This window comes from Phodopus roborovskii, unplaced genomic scaffold, assembly GCF_943737965.1.
Source record: "Phodopus roborovskii unplaced genomic scaffold, PHOROB, whole genome shotgun sequence".
Classification (NCBI taxonomy): domain Eukaryota; kingdom Metazoa; phylum Chordata; class Mammalia; order Rodentia; family Cricetidae; genus Phodopus; species Phodopus roborovskii.
In genome coordinates, this window is record NW_026126447.1 from 28,859,594 (window position 1) to 28,872,801 (window position 13,208).

At 38.6% G+C, this 13,208-nt stretch overlaps 1 protein-coding gene across 1 annotated transcript in view; it reads right to left on the minus strand.

Annotated features, from left to right (window-relative positions):
• The window catches only part of CUNH1orf87 (chromosome unknown C1orf87 homolog), a 68,677-nt gene extending 56,196 nt beyond the window's left edge, over positions 1-12,481 (minus strand). Inside the window, exon 1 of the mRNA XM_051188004.1 lies at positions 12,353-12,481. Coding sequence (XP_051043961.1) covers positions 12,353-12,459 — 107 coding nt within the window. The 5' untranslated portion in view covers positions 12,460-12,481. The remainder of the gene's footprint in view (positions 1-12,352) is intronic.
• Between the last annotated feature and the right edge of the window lie 727 nt (positions 12,482-13,208).

Here is a 13,208-nt window from a genome sequence, read left to right on the forward strand (position 1 = left end):
TATTGTGAAAATATGTCAGGTTTTTAATTTTTTCTTTTTTTAAGCTACAAGAATATGAGCAATGATTTAATTTTCTGGAAGATGTTAAAATCATATTATTTTTTACTCCTGTACCCATGCCCAAATCATAATGTGTAAATATTATGCACAAAACTACCTTTGTAGTTAGTAGAGACTTATGACATTAACCCAGACACATATGGCTGCAAAGCCTGCATGTCTCAATTTCACACCTACAAATTTCAAATATCTATAGTCAAATAGGGGTTTAATCTCTGGTCCTTAAAATACTAATTCAAATTTTAGTGAAAGCTAACTAGAGTGGTATATAGTCAATCTTTTAACCAAGATTATAGACCAAGCCATTCAGCCTGTGTTTGTGCTTTCTCAGAGATCGAGCTATTACATCCTAAAGTAGCTCAATTCTTTATAACATTAAGTTCTGGCATTAATGAAAATAATAAAAGCTTATTTTCTTTAACTTATTTGTACCATAGTATTTTGGTGAACATAGCAGATTTCTGAAATTAGCATGATCACAGATGGTATAAAATCAGTTACTAACCCAATCAGCAATTGTTCTTTATTGTGATTTGTTGTTCTTTATTGTAAATGATGATATCTCAATATCTCCACTCATTAAATAGCCCCACTTGGAAAAGACTGTGGGGTTATGACTGTAAATGACTGTATCTGTCTATACTTTTTCTCATGTGCCACTAAAAATGCTATCGGTATTATTCCCACTACTTGTGTGTATCCCATTTATATATTCTGTCTACTGGGCACACATATAGCTGTGGATAGTCAGGAAGATGATTTCTGATTATCTTGTGTAATTTTGATGAATAGTAATAATACTAGACTATTTTTCATTTGTCAGATTTACATAGGAAAGTGATAGTATTCTCAGTCACAAAGACAACTAATTTTAGACTTTAGGGCAAACAAAAAGCAACTGGTTGCCCCTGGAGATGAAAATATGCTTGCTTTTGGAGATGAATACACAAGGTCAATTTCTCAGGTGTTTATTCTTAATTTGAGGTCAGAACATGAAGCAACTTTAGTAGACATAACATTTTTAGCAATGGTCATTCTATGTATACTCCCCAACTTCAAGTTTCAACCAACTAACTGTTTATTGTTTAAGTTCTGAATTTAATTTCACCTTCTTCCCAAGAACCCTGAGCACCCATGTGTGTACTTTACTCACTAGACAGTCAAGGGAAACTCCATAGCCTGAGAGAAAGTGTGCGATCAGTTTGGCTTTGTTTCTTATTGTTTATTAAAGAAGTGCTGTAAAATTTAAGTTCAAGGACAAGTTACTGGGGAAAGTGATTTCTATTTTTGTAACCACAGAAAATGAAAAGCTGTGGATTCCTTCCAGACTAATGTGGTTTGATCAAGCCAGACCCCCTGAAACAGAGTACCAGGTGATTCTACATTCAAAACAGCTGGACAAAGCAGCCTTACAGACTACAGCCAGGATTTCTGCATCTTCTTAGAATCCCCCATGACAGCGCCCCTTACCAGCAGGAAGTAGTTTGGAAGGAACGACGCCCAGATTCCCAAATATTGTCTATAAATGTTTGTTTTCATTTAAATGGACTTGGTTATATAAAATTAAAAAAAAAGAAAGAAAAAGAAGGAAAATGTAAAAAAAAAAAAGAAGAAGTACTGTGTGACCCTGAGGATGTATTTCCTGTTTGTCCAGAGGTTTGACTGTGAGAGGAAGCAGGAGAGAGGTAGGAGAGGACATGTGTGATGGAGACAGATGTGTGAGATTTGTAGGAAGGAAGGAGTAGAAGAGATTTGAGAGATGTGTGAGTGTGTGTGTGTGTGTGTGTGTGTGTATGCACAAGTGCACACACCAAGGGAGATGAAACTGAATGTGCAGAGAGAAAGAAAAGTGGGTAGAGATGTAGCTGAGTGGGTAGAGAGATATAGAAGATGCATATAGAAGAGAGATGTGTATGTAGGGCAGAAGTATATGAAGTATATGGCTGTGTGGAGAATGTAACCGTGTGGAAATTGTGTATAGAGATGTGTGGCTGTGTAGAAGATAGATGTACCTGAGAGGGGAGATGTAACTGTGTGAAAAGAGATGCACGGCTATGCAGGAGAAAGATGTGTATGTGAAAAGAGACATGGAACTGTATATGAAGAGATGTAACTGTATAAAGAGATTGTCAAGAAATAGAGACTATACAAGATGAAGTTAAAGAGACGGTTACCATCAGGAAAGCTTGTATATGTTCCTTTTTTCTTAAGTTGCCATTAAAAAGTATGTGTTCCTTACTTATCCCTCAAATAGAAAAGTCCTGGCTCTTGCTGCATTTGTGGATTTTTGTTTTGCTTACCCTGGAGGTGGCCTTGGAGAAGGCTCTCTAAAAGGCCACTGGTATAGAGAAGATGTATAAGATATATTTTCTAAGTTTGTCGATGGTCCAATGGTCTAAGAAGGCTTTTTTTTTTTTTTTTTTTTGCTACCCTGGGTGCAGATGTGGGAGCTGGCTACCAAGGTTGCAATGCATTTGGGTGTGTGTTGTTACCTCCTTATTCTGATGGTGTAGACATGCATTAAATCTAGTCATTGTATTCAGAGTGTATTATCTTGAAGATCTTATTAATTAGAAGAAGTACACATTTAAACATAAACTTTTAGTAGCATGACAATTGAAAAAAAATCAAAATTATATAAAAAGAAATATGGATCCATAGGGGAGGTTCAAATTATACCTATTTAAGGAAGTTAAAGTGACCTCATGAAAGAATTACTTATAAGTCAGTGTTAAAAGAGAAAGCAAAAGAGGAAGAACTATTATAGGAAAACGGATCAACCAACTCAAGAAAAGTGCTAGTGTTTTGCAACGTGTGGACCTAATATTCTTATTTCAAATAGACAATATACTGTGGGTAAACTTACACACCAATGCTTTAAGTTCTATAATATTTTAAATGTTTAATAGTTTCTCATTGTGTTAACACACAAGAGTTTCACCCGTCATAAACTGTTAAGATTTATTTTGCCACAAAAATTTCATTAATTTAATACTCTGTTCTGTGAAACACATTCCATCAGTGCTTAGATTCATGCTATTCTCTTGCCTAAAAAACTGCCCAGATGGACTCTGTCAGCAGTTGTTACATCTTCTGCTTTTGCTGGGTAGCTTTAGCAGTGGATACGGTTTTCCCTGTAAGTGGGCTCAGGCTTCCCATGTCTCCATACTAAGGACTACTCCCTTCATTATGGTGGCCTGGATGGTAGAACGTTCCACGTAATTTCAGTGCCATCCCTCATGCGTTCTTTTCAGCTTTAATGTTGGTACTCACCTTGCAGGTGCTGACTCAGTATCTGCAGTTTTATCAGTCTAATTCTGTATCTCTATCATTAGTCCCATCATAACCAAAGCTTTCTACTTGTGGAGAGTGAATGTAAAAGTCTGTTTCCTCCTAGAGTTCAGCCTTACAGTTTATAGAAGACTATGAATTGGATCATTGTGTTCAGCACTGACTATTTCTATAAAACAGAACCATAAAACACGTAAGCCAGAGTACATATGGGTGCTCTGTTTCTTCTTGTTTGTTTTGGTTTGGTTTTTGAGGCATAGTCACTCCAGGGGTCCAGTGGTCATGAGGACCTTGGTGAACTAGCTGATTTTCTTCTCTATTCTTTTCTGCCTACTTCTGTAGCCTTATTAGCATCTTCCAATAGTGAGTCTTGTCCTTTTCATTCAGTTTCTCCTCCAGAGTAGTAGTCACTACCCAACACTTCCATCTGACCTCACATGCTGATGTTCCAGGTAAGTAAACTTCTAGTAGACTTCAGTCACACAATCTTCTTGTCATGGGGGGGGGGAGAATCCCACTGAAACATTTAAAGTACCTTGGCCTCACTTTCTTGTGAGGCAGCTTGTCTTTCACAGGATGGGGAAAAAGTAGCTCTAACCTCAGAAGTAGTAAGGGTCTAGGGAAGAGTTGGGGAAGGCTTGGTGTTCATTTCCTTTCAGAGAGAGGCAATGTATTTTAACATGTTTCTGTAGAAATTTCCAGAAACGTTGATGCCTTTGTAGAGCATAGCCACCACTGTCTAGCTCAGCAGCTTGGCCACAGTGGCCATCAGGCAGCCTGAAATATGGCCTTGGCTACCCAGTACTAAAATCTGACCCTCTGCCATCTTCTGATGGATACTGTCCTACTGAATATATGTTTCTCTTATTGGTTGATGAATAAAATACTGATTGTCCAGTAAAGGCAAGAAGATCGATAGATATGGATAGGAGACAAGGAGAATGCTGGGGAGAGAGGAAGACATATAGGGCCAAGAAGGGTTGCTAGATTGCTGAAGGAAAGACATGCCGGATTACAGGTAAGCCACAGCCTCATGGCAATACATAGATTAATAAGAATGGGTTAATAATTAAGAAAGAGCTAGGCAATAAGAAGCCTAAGCCAGGCAGATACAAATGGAGCTGGTGGAGTTCCTGAGGCACAGACTGTATCAGGTCACCAGCCATGGCAGCCTGCGGGACTTCCTACATATTTTCTTCACGGCAAATGATTTAAGGCTTGGTACCCTGGTGGGAGATGACAAATATGGAAACAAATACTATGAGGACAACAAGCAATTTTTTGGCCATCACCAATGGGTCATCTATACCATGGAAATGAATGGCAAAAACACATTCTGGGATGTGGATGAAAGCATGGTGCCTCCTGAATGGCATCATTGGCTACACTGCATGACTGACGACCCTCCTACTACAAAACCTCTCACTGCTCATAAAGTCTTCTGGGCAAACCATAAATTTAATGTGAGTGGCACCAATATGTCCCTTATTCCACCACAAGAAAGAAGATTCACTAGTGGATCCCACCTTACAAGTGGCAACAGTGAAGACAGTTCCAGTACATGTACAGGATGGTTCAGGATTTTTCTTGAATTCCTACTTGTATAGCTGTTGATGAACAGTTGCTTAGTTGCTTGACCCCCCCCCCCAAAAAAAAAAAAGAAAAAGAAAAAAGGCATGAGAAGCCCAAGCCATTGGCCAAACAGTTTTATAATTCATATAGTGTCTGTGTGTTTATTTGGGGCAATTTGACTGTGGGGCCAGGAGGACAGGAACTTCCACCTTCAATCTTCTGCTGCTGCAGAAGGAGTACATGTACATATACTATCATTTTCTAGTGCTGGGGAATCTGTCCTGGTTAGCTTGATTCAAGCTGGGAATCATCTGGAAGAGGGAACTGCCATTTAGCAAATCCCACCCCCCACACTGTATCAACCTGTGGACAAACCTGTAGTGCTTTTTTATTGATGATTGATGTAGGAGGGCATAGCTCACTGCTGACAGTGCCACTCCTGGACTGGAGGTCCTGAAGCCTATAAAAATGTAGGCTGAGCAGTTCATGAAGAGCTCCCCTCCATCGCCTCTGCATCATCTCTTGGCTTCAGGTTCCTGACCTGTTTGAGTTCATGCATTGACTTCTCTCAGTAATGGAGTATGACCTGGAAATTGTATGATGAAATAAATTCTTCCCTTCCCAAGATGCTTATGGTTTTATTACATGAATAAGAACCCTAACTAAGAGGGAATATGACCTCAGGTTTTGAATATACTGAGGTATATAGACATTTAAAAGTTTGATGAGAGCATACTTTCTCCAAGGCTTGTCAACACTGAATATTTTCATTTTTAAAATGTTTCAAATTTGATTTGTTAAAATAATATCTCATTGCCATATAAATTTCTTGTAATATATTGCAGACTGAATTTTCCTGGTAATATTGGGTCTTCTTTTCTTCTTTTGTGAATCGCCTATCTGGGTCTGTTTTCAAGGTTTGAAGCTAGACTTCTCATATTTTTCTTATGATGTGGAAGGAACCCTATGTATTAAGAGGGTTATTTTGTGAAGGGTGAGGTCACAGGCATCTCAGATAGTGTTTGGCATTTAAAGTTTCCTCTCTTCCTTCCTCCCTCCCTCTCTCCCTTCCTCCCTCCCATCCTTCTTTGAAAAATAGAATTTTAAGTTATGAAATGACAACTTTTACTATATAGTCTCAACATCTGGGATCAGTAGGTACAAATTTCCTTGGTATTCTAAGGATGGCATAAAATAAAGATTTATAGTTGTACCTTATACTATGTGCATGAATTAACAACATCCATATCTTATGTATCTTTGGGTTTCTCATAATACCACAAATAAACACAGATCCAAACACAGGGAATCAACAAAATCCTTGGTGACAGTTAATATTGTCAACTTGGCAGGATCTAGAGTCACCTAGGAGACAGCTGCTGGCTATGCCTATGAGACTTTCAGGATTAGGTGAAGTGAGGAGGGACCCACCATAACTGTCTGGACTGTAGTTATGAGATGAGCAAGGTGAAAGCAAGCTGAGCAGCACCTTCACTGCTCTGTGTACCTGACTGTGGGTACCGTGGGACCAGCTGCCTCGCACTCCTACTGCAAGCCTTCCAACAGGACCAAAGCAATCCTTCTTTCCTTAAGTTGCTTCTTGTTGTGTGCTTTGTCACAACAAGGAGAAAATGAACTAATACAACCTCTTCAGGTGACAAAGGAGCATCTCAAGGCTGTATAAAAGGCATAAGGATGATTTTAGCATAGTAATCATTTGGTACTTTTGATGAACATAACAGTATCTGCTCTGATGTTCAGTTGTTTTTAAAGGTTTATTTATTTTTAGTTCATGTGTATGAGTGGTTGAATCGAATGCATATATGTGTACCACCTGTGTGCCTGGTGCCCGTGTTGGTCAGGTCAGCAAAGGGTGCCAGATCCCCTGGAGTGACAGACAGTTGTGAACTACCCTACAGGGACCTGACTCCTCTGCAGAAACAGCAAGAGCTCTTAATCCCTGAGCCATCTGTCCAGCCCTCATCTGTACATTTTAGTATAATGCTTATCCTCCTGCATATGCCCTTCCTCTCTTAATGTTTCCTTCTTTTCCAGTATTGAAAATTGAACCCTGAGTCAGGCACATGATACATAACCCTCTACCATTAAGTCTTATTCTCAGTCCTATAATATTTCAACCCAATCCATATATCATACGCTGCTGTCGGTATTTTACATTATGAAGTTTATTCAGGGTTTATTTAGAAGCTATAATTTCTCTCTCCCAGATTATCATTACACTGCCCTACATGTTTTCTCTCTCCTTTTTTACTCTCAGTTCATCTACCACTCAGCTAGAACCATGTTTTGGAGAGTGTAAACATGATACATTATCTACTGTTCTCAATTTTCCAGTGGTTTCTCATCCTACATAAAACAGAGTTCACACCACGGGTTACCTAGCCCCCAGTCTAATTCTGATTCGATTCTGCTGGCCTCTCTGATCTCAAACCTTTTTTTTTTTTTTTGCTATTGTTGTGCCCTATGCTGTCAACTTAGTGGCTTTATGTTTGTTGAAGTTGCTAAGAAGGCCAGTTATCTGATACCTGAACTTTGACCTGTGGAAAGTTGCAACCTCTTTTGCTGAAACAGAGAAAGAAACAGAAGAACATGTTTTTTTCACTAAAACAGAATCTAACCGGATTGTGGCTGCTGGCAGAAAGCTCTAGCCCACGTATTGCCAGCTAACGTGGGATACTTTTCATGTATAACCCTGGCTGTGTTTCCCCTGAGACGGAGACAAATGTTCCCTGCTCATAGAATGCTTCTCCGAATACTCTTTGTATCCATCCGCACAGTCCTTTCCTCTTTCTGATTGTACTGTCCTTATCTGAGTGGTCACTGCTTCATATGTGTCTCTTGTCACTGATATTTCATGTGTTCTGCTGAACCCCAAGGCTCAGTTCTCATTACCAGCTCATTCAGATCTGTGGAAAGGATGGTGAAGATATGTCATGTAGCACATGGACTTCTGAATCTGTTGGTAGTTTCACAACTTTGAGAAAAATCATACAAAATTTATTGTTGTGAATGATTTCCAAGGATTAAAAGTGACAATTATGTGACAAGTATGTACGCTAAGAAAGTCCTGCGAGAAAATACCAGAGAAATATGAATCTATCATACCGAGATAAACTGTTACACGTGTTTACATTTCTTCACTTTAAAATTTTACAGACATTTTTCCTGGAGTCTAATACTGTCCTACTGATAACACTGTCTACAGAGCAAATTGACCTGTCACTGACTTTGATGTTGGAAGAAATTATAGAGGTCAACTCAGTTTATTGAAAGAGGTTTCTTAGAATATACACTTGTATTCATCAATTTAATACCTACATTCTCTTTTTTATAAATTTTTTACATTTAAATTTGAAACAATCTTGTTTTACTGGACAATCAAATTCCTGCACCCTCTGGTCTTCTCCCCCTACCCCCACCTCCATCCTCTCCAGTGTCTAATTCTCAGGGAGGGTGAGGCCTAGATTCTCTTAATGTTCTACTCCAGCCACATTTCACTCCTTACAGCTCTGCCTAAGGACCATTTGTAACATTACCTGCTGCCTTCATCCTTACTGTGATGGGCTTCCTTGTAACTAGAATCACACACAGTCCTCCACTGAGCACTGATTACATCTCTCTGGGTGTCTTAGTGCATGCTCAGCACAACACACTGACTAAAACCTAAGTATTTAATCTGTGAAACCATGACTGTGCACACTTATCAAGAGCAGACTTGGTAAGCACCATGCTGATTTGGTTGTTAGCATATTTTCCTGCCAAGGACCCTCAGGATTCTGTTACTTGTATCTTTACTACAATGAATACCTGGTTTTCCTTGATTGTATGTTACAAAGTGTCACATACAAAATATCTCTGGCCTTTAGGAGGTAGGAGTATTAATCATTCCATCACCTAAAAGTAATTATTTTGCTGTGTACTATAGTTTTAATATGGTCTGAGCCTTCTAAAACTCATGTTGGAATTTAACCTTATTGTGAGATACTATGGTAGTAAAAATATGACCAAACTATTCTTTTTAATTTTTATTATTAGTTTTTGTTTTAATTTAAATTTAAGTTTAAATTTTTAAATAACATTTTGTTCATTTGTCTTACATATGAACCACAGTTTCCCCTCCTTTTACTCCTTTCAATCCTCCCTTCCCCAATGGGAACCTTATGAGGTGATTTGAACTAAATAGAATTCTAGAACAGAACCCTGTGACAGAATCCTGGGGTTTGAAAAGAATGGGAGAAAACAGATGAAATAAACATAATAAACTCTTTTTACTGCCATGCATGTCTGCAGCACTTTAAAACTCTGCCATCATTAGACACAATCCTCAACCTTGGACCTCCAGAATAATGGGCCCAATTAAACTAGTTTTGCTCAGATTTGTCTGGTTTGTGGGATTGTGCTGCTAGCAACAACAAATGAATAGAAGGATATCACCTGCCTCAATAATATGCCTTGTGTCAGACCATTGTGAAAGGATGATTCATCTGAATTGACAAAACCACGTTTTTTCATCCCCTTCATTTGGGCTGCACAGTCTCATCAGTAAGGGGATGGACTGCGTAATTGAATCTGCTTTTTGTCAACATGAACTAATCCATGGAGATCATCACTTTAGGTTTTGTTCTCATAATGATACATATTTGACTGTCTGTAATTTGTCCAGGGGTTGTTCACAAGCCTCTGAATTTCATTCCCATTTCATTCCCCATTCTTACCTACTCTTTTTTTGGAAATGAGATAAAGGCATATCTTCCTTTCAATGGGTTATCAAAGACTGGCATTCAGGAACCCTGAGTAACATCTGCATGCTATCTGAAAGCTTGGGATCTCAGGCCCGAAATCTTTTAAAGCTGCTAAACATTGTCTTTCAAATCTTTACCTTTCTTGGCAACTGTGTTATTCTAATACACTTACTCAGCTTTCATCCTGTACAGGACTTTGTACTTTCTGCCGAGGATACAGTTTTGTACATAGGACTTCATAGTTAAATGGGACAGACACAAATACAGGATGTTTCAATGCCATAAGATGCTCAGGGTTGTTGTGGGCACTACCTGGTGCAGCAGGTTCAACTTTTAGAAAGACCCTCCTGGCCACAGTGGAGAATGGGGGTTCTCACACCAGAATGTGTAGGAGTCACTTGGGAATTCATCTAAAGGGCAATTCTGACTTAGTCTTCTGCTGAGGGAGCTTGGGCTCTGCTCGTGTTCCCAAGTGATATGGATGCTGCTGGTCCACGCAAAACACCCTAAAAGCAAGGCTTCAAACAGTTTGCTAGAAAGTCGGAGGCAAAGCGTTGGTTCTGTAGGGTTGGTTGGACTCTCAAAGGGAAGTGATGCTAATATAAACCATAGAAAATCTGCTTCATTCTTCAAAGCTCATAGTTTGAACTTCTTTGTGAAAGGTAATTATATTAAGTAGGTGTTGATATCTTTTAATGTAATAACATCGATACAATTTGAATTTAAGAAAGAGGAGTGGAGATGTCTGTTGCGATCTTAATTATAGCAGCTGCCCTCCATTGTCTTATTTGTGGCACAGATGGCTGGTTAATATGGGGCAAATTGTGTTGCCACCAAGATTACTATGGTTTAGTCCCAAATCTTATACCTCAGAATGTGGTTTCATTTGAAAATCAGTTTAGTGTAGATCATGTGTGTGTGTGTGTGTGTGTGTGTGTGTGTGTGTGTGAATATAGTAGGCCCATAACCCAGTTGTTTGGCATCCATATGAAATGGGGATTACAGGTACAGATCTGGAAAAGACACATAGTATGTGTCTGAATGCCAAATCATAAGCATCAGTGACAGGACACACGAAAAGCCTTTTTATGGCACTTCTAGAGGGAACTCCTCTGGATACTGCTTACTGAGGTGTTGGATCTCTAGCACCACTACTGCGAAAAAAGAAATTCTGTGGTTCCTGACACATTTACAGAGTAATAACTTGATCCTCAAGTTTGACTTGATGCTTCATCTTCAATAAAGTCCTACAGGAAATATCAACTAAAAATGTACTTCTGCTTCTTTCCGTTATTCTTTTGTGTTTTTCTTTAATTCAGGTTTTCCTTTGCTGATGTCTCCTTTGTTATTTTAGTTAAGCTTCTTAAACAGATTTTTACTAATTGGTTCAACTCAAAGGCACAACATTTCAGGTTCTGTAACTCTTGAGTTAAGGGATTTGGGGACTTAGGGGACCTGATGGCAGTTGGTCTACTTTCCCTTAGCAATAAGCCGGCTTTTTGTTACAACTACTTATTTTTGAACCTCAGAAGATGATTCTAGCAAAGCACACTTTTGCTATGTCAGCAGACCGGGAAGGAACAGGATTAGGATTAAACTCTCATCTCTCTGCTCTGCAGATATCACAAAATCATAGCCTCACATGCTGACATGCTCACTGTTCTACAGAGATCTCAAAATCATGGACCCCAGTCTGAGCTGCTCACTTCTTAGTCCACTCAGTCATTACTCCTGACAGCATACATGCAGGAATTGCTCTGGTGTGACAAAGCTAGCAGTGGAGAAGCAAAAGCAATTGATATTGCTAATCCATTTTCTTAACATTGGTCTTGGGATCTACATTTAAAGATTCTGACTTAGTTTGCCTTGAGTTGGACTCCAGATGTTCATTTTTAAGTATGCTTTTGGTGATCGTCTTTTGAGGTGAATAAGTATTACTTCCTGTAGCTATGTTCAGTGGTGCAATAAAAGCAAAGAACCAAAGAAGTCATCTTTGGAGGGAAAGGTGACTAACTACTGTCTTGCCCAAAGGCAATAGTTCTAATTGGCATTCCTTTCTTTTGCAAAGCTCTAAAACTCTAGAAGAAAGAGGTTGACATGCTCTTCTCTGTCATATACCTAGATAACTTCAGTGATGTCTAAATGACCCTCCTCAAATGAGCTGTCATTGAGAGAAGGGAAGGAAGACATGCTGGGGAAGGAAGATGCTCTAAAAAGTTCGCTTAGAGAGGGAACAACATGCAAGAAGAGTAAATGAAAACTTTACAAGTTGTGATTTATTATTAATCCCACTCCTGTAATTCACAACAAATTGACTAATAGCCTGCCTCCCTGTCTCCCTCCCAACACCAAATTACTGCATGTAGTAGATTACAAACTTGACTAGGAGAAGCAGCAATAGTCCATTAATATTTATAAGTGTCATAATGCTCACATTTCCCATCTATTTGGAGAATCAACCCAAGTAATTAAAGAGAATTGGGGAATTATAAAGATGAAAATATCAGAAAAATTGTTCATGGAGTTATCAACACTGTTTTATTTCTACTTTTACATCTTAATGACTTAATTTTGCACAGATGGCAGTTTTAAAATTTCTCAGTTAAAAAAAAAACAATTTCATTATTATCCAAGAAACACAGTCATTTTTCAGAGAGGAAACTTACATCTTTGGCTTTTCCACGAAGTATCGAAAGTGTTTACTTCCAATGATTTTTACTATGATCTCTGGCATTGGCTCTGATCTATGGGGGCTCTTCCAAGCTGAAGACATGGTACCTCTCCAAATCTTGTCAGATCCTAAGGTTGGAAAATAAATAGGTCCTTCTTGATTTCCCACCAACAACATCAACAGTAATATCAGGACCTAATGGCATTATTACTGTGAAGGTATTATATAGACTACTCCACTATAGCAATTGAGATAAAAGATACTTGAAAACATCAGGAGTAACAGAAAGATTATTCCATTCCATGATTTTTTTCCTAAGAGTAGAAGATTAAATTCTTACATGAAGGATGTAACATCCTTGTCCTTTGAGAAGTCAAGACTAAAACAGGTCTGACAAACCTTGTTAAAATAGAAATAACTCTTCAAACCTCTTCAAATAATCCAGTTGCTCTATTGCAACTATTCCTTATCTAGTTCTGACATAAGTAATTTACCCCAAATACTTTTTTTTTGAGAGGTCTCAGTTCTTATTGGGGGTGAGTTAGCAACCTCTATACTATGAAAAGCTTGTGTTACATAATGAATATGCTTTCTTCTCATTAATTCATAGGATATTCAGGGCCTAGGAAGATTGGATAAAAGGCCATCACCTGGATACCTCACTTGGCACTCCCAATAAAAGTATCTTTTACATTTTAAAAATTACTGTCATCGTGTGTGTGTGTGTGTGTGTGTGTGTGTGTGTGTGTGTGTGTATGTGTGTGTAGTACTGAAGAAGCTGATGCAATAGTTTTCTGCTTCTACATTGTGTTTCCCAGGAAGTTAACTCAGTTTGAAAGGTCAAGCCATCT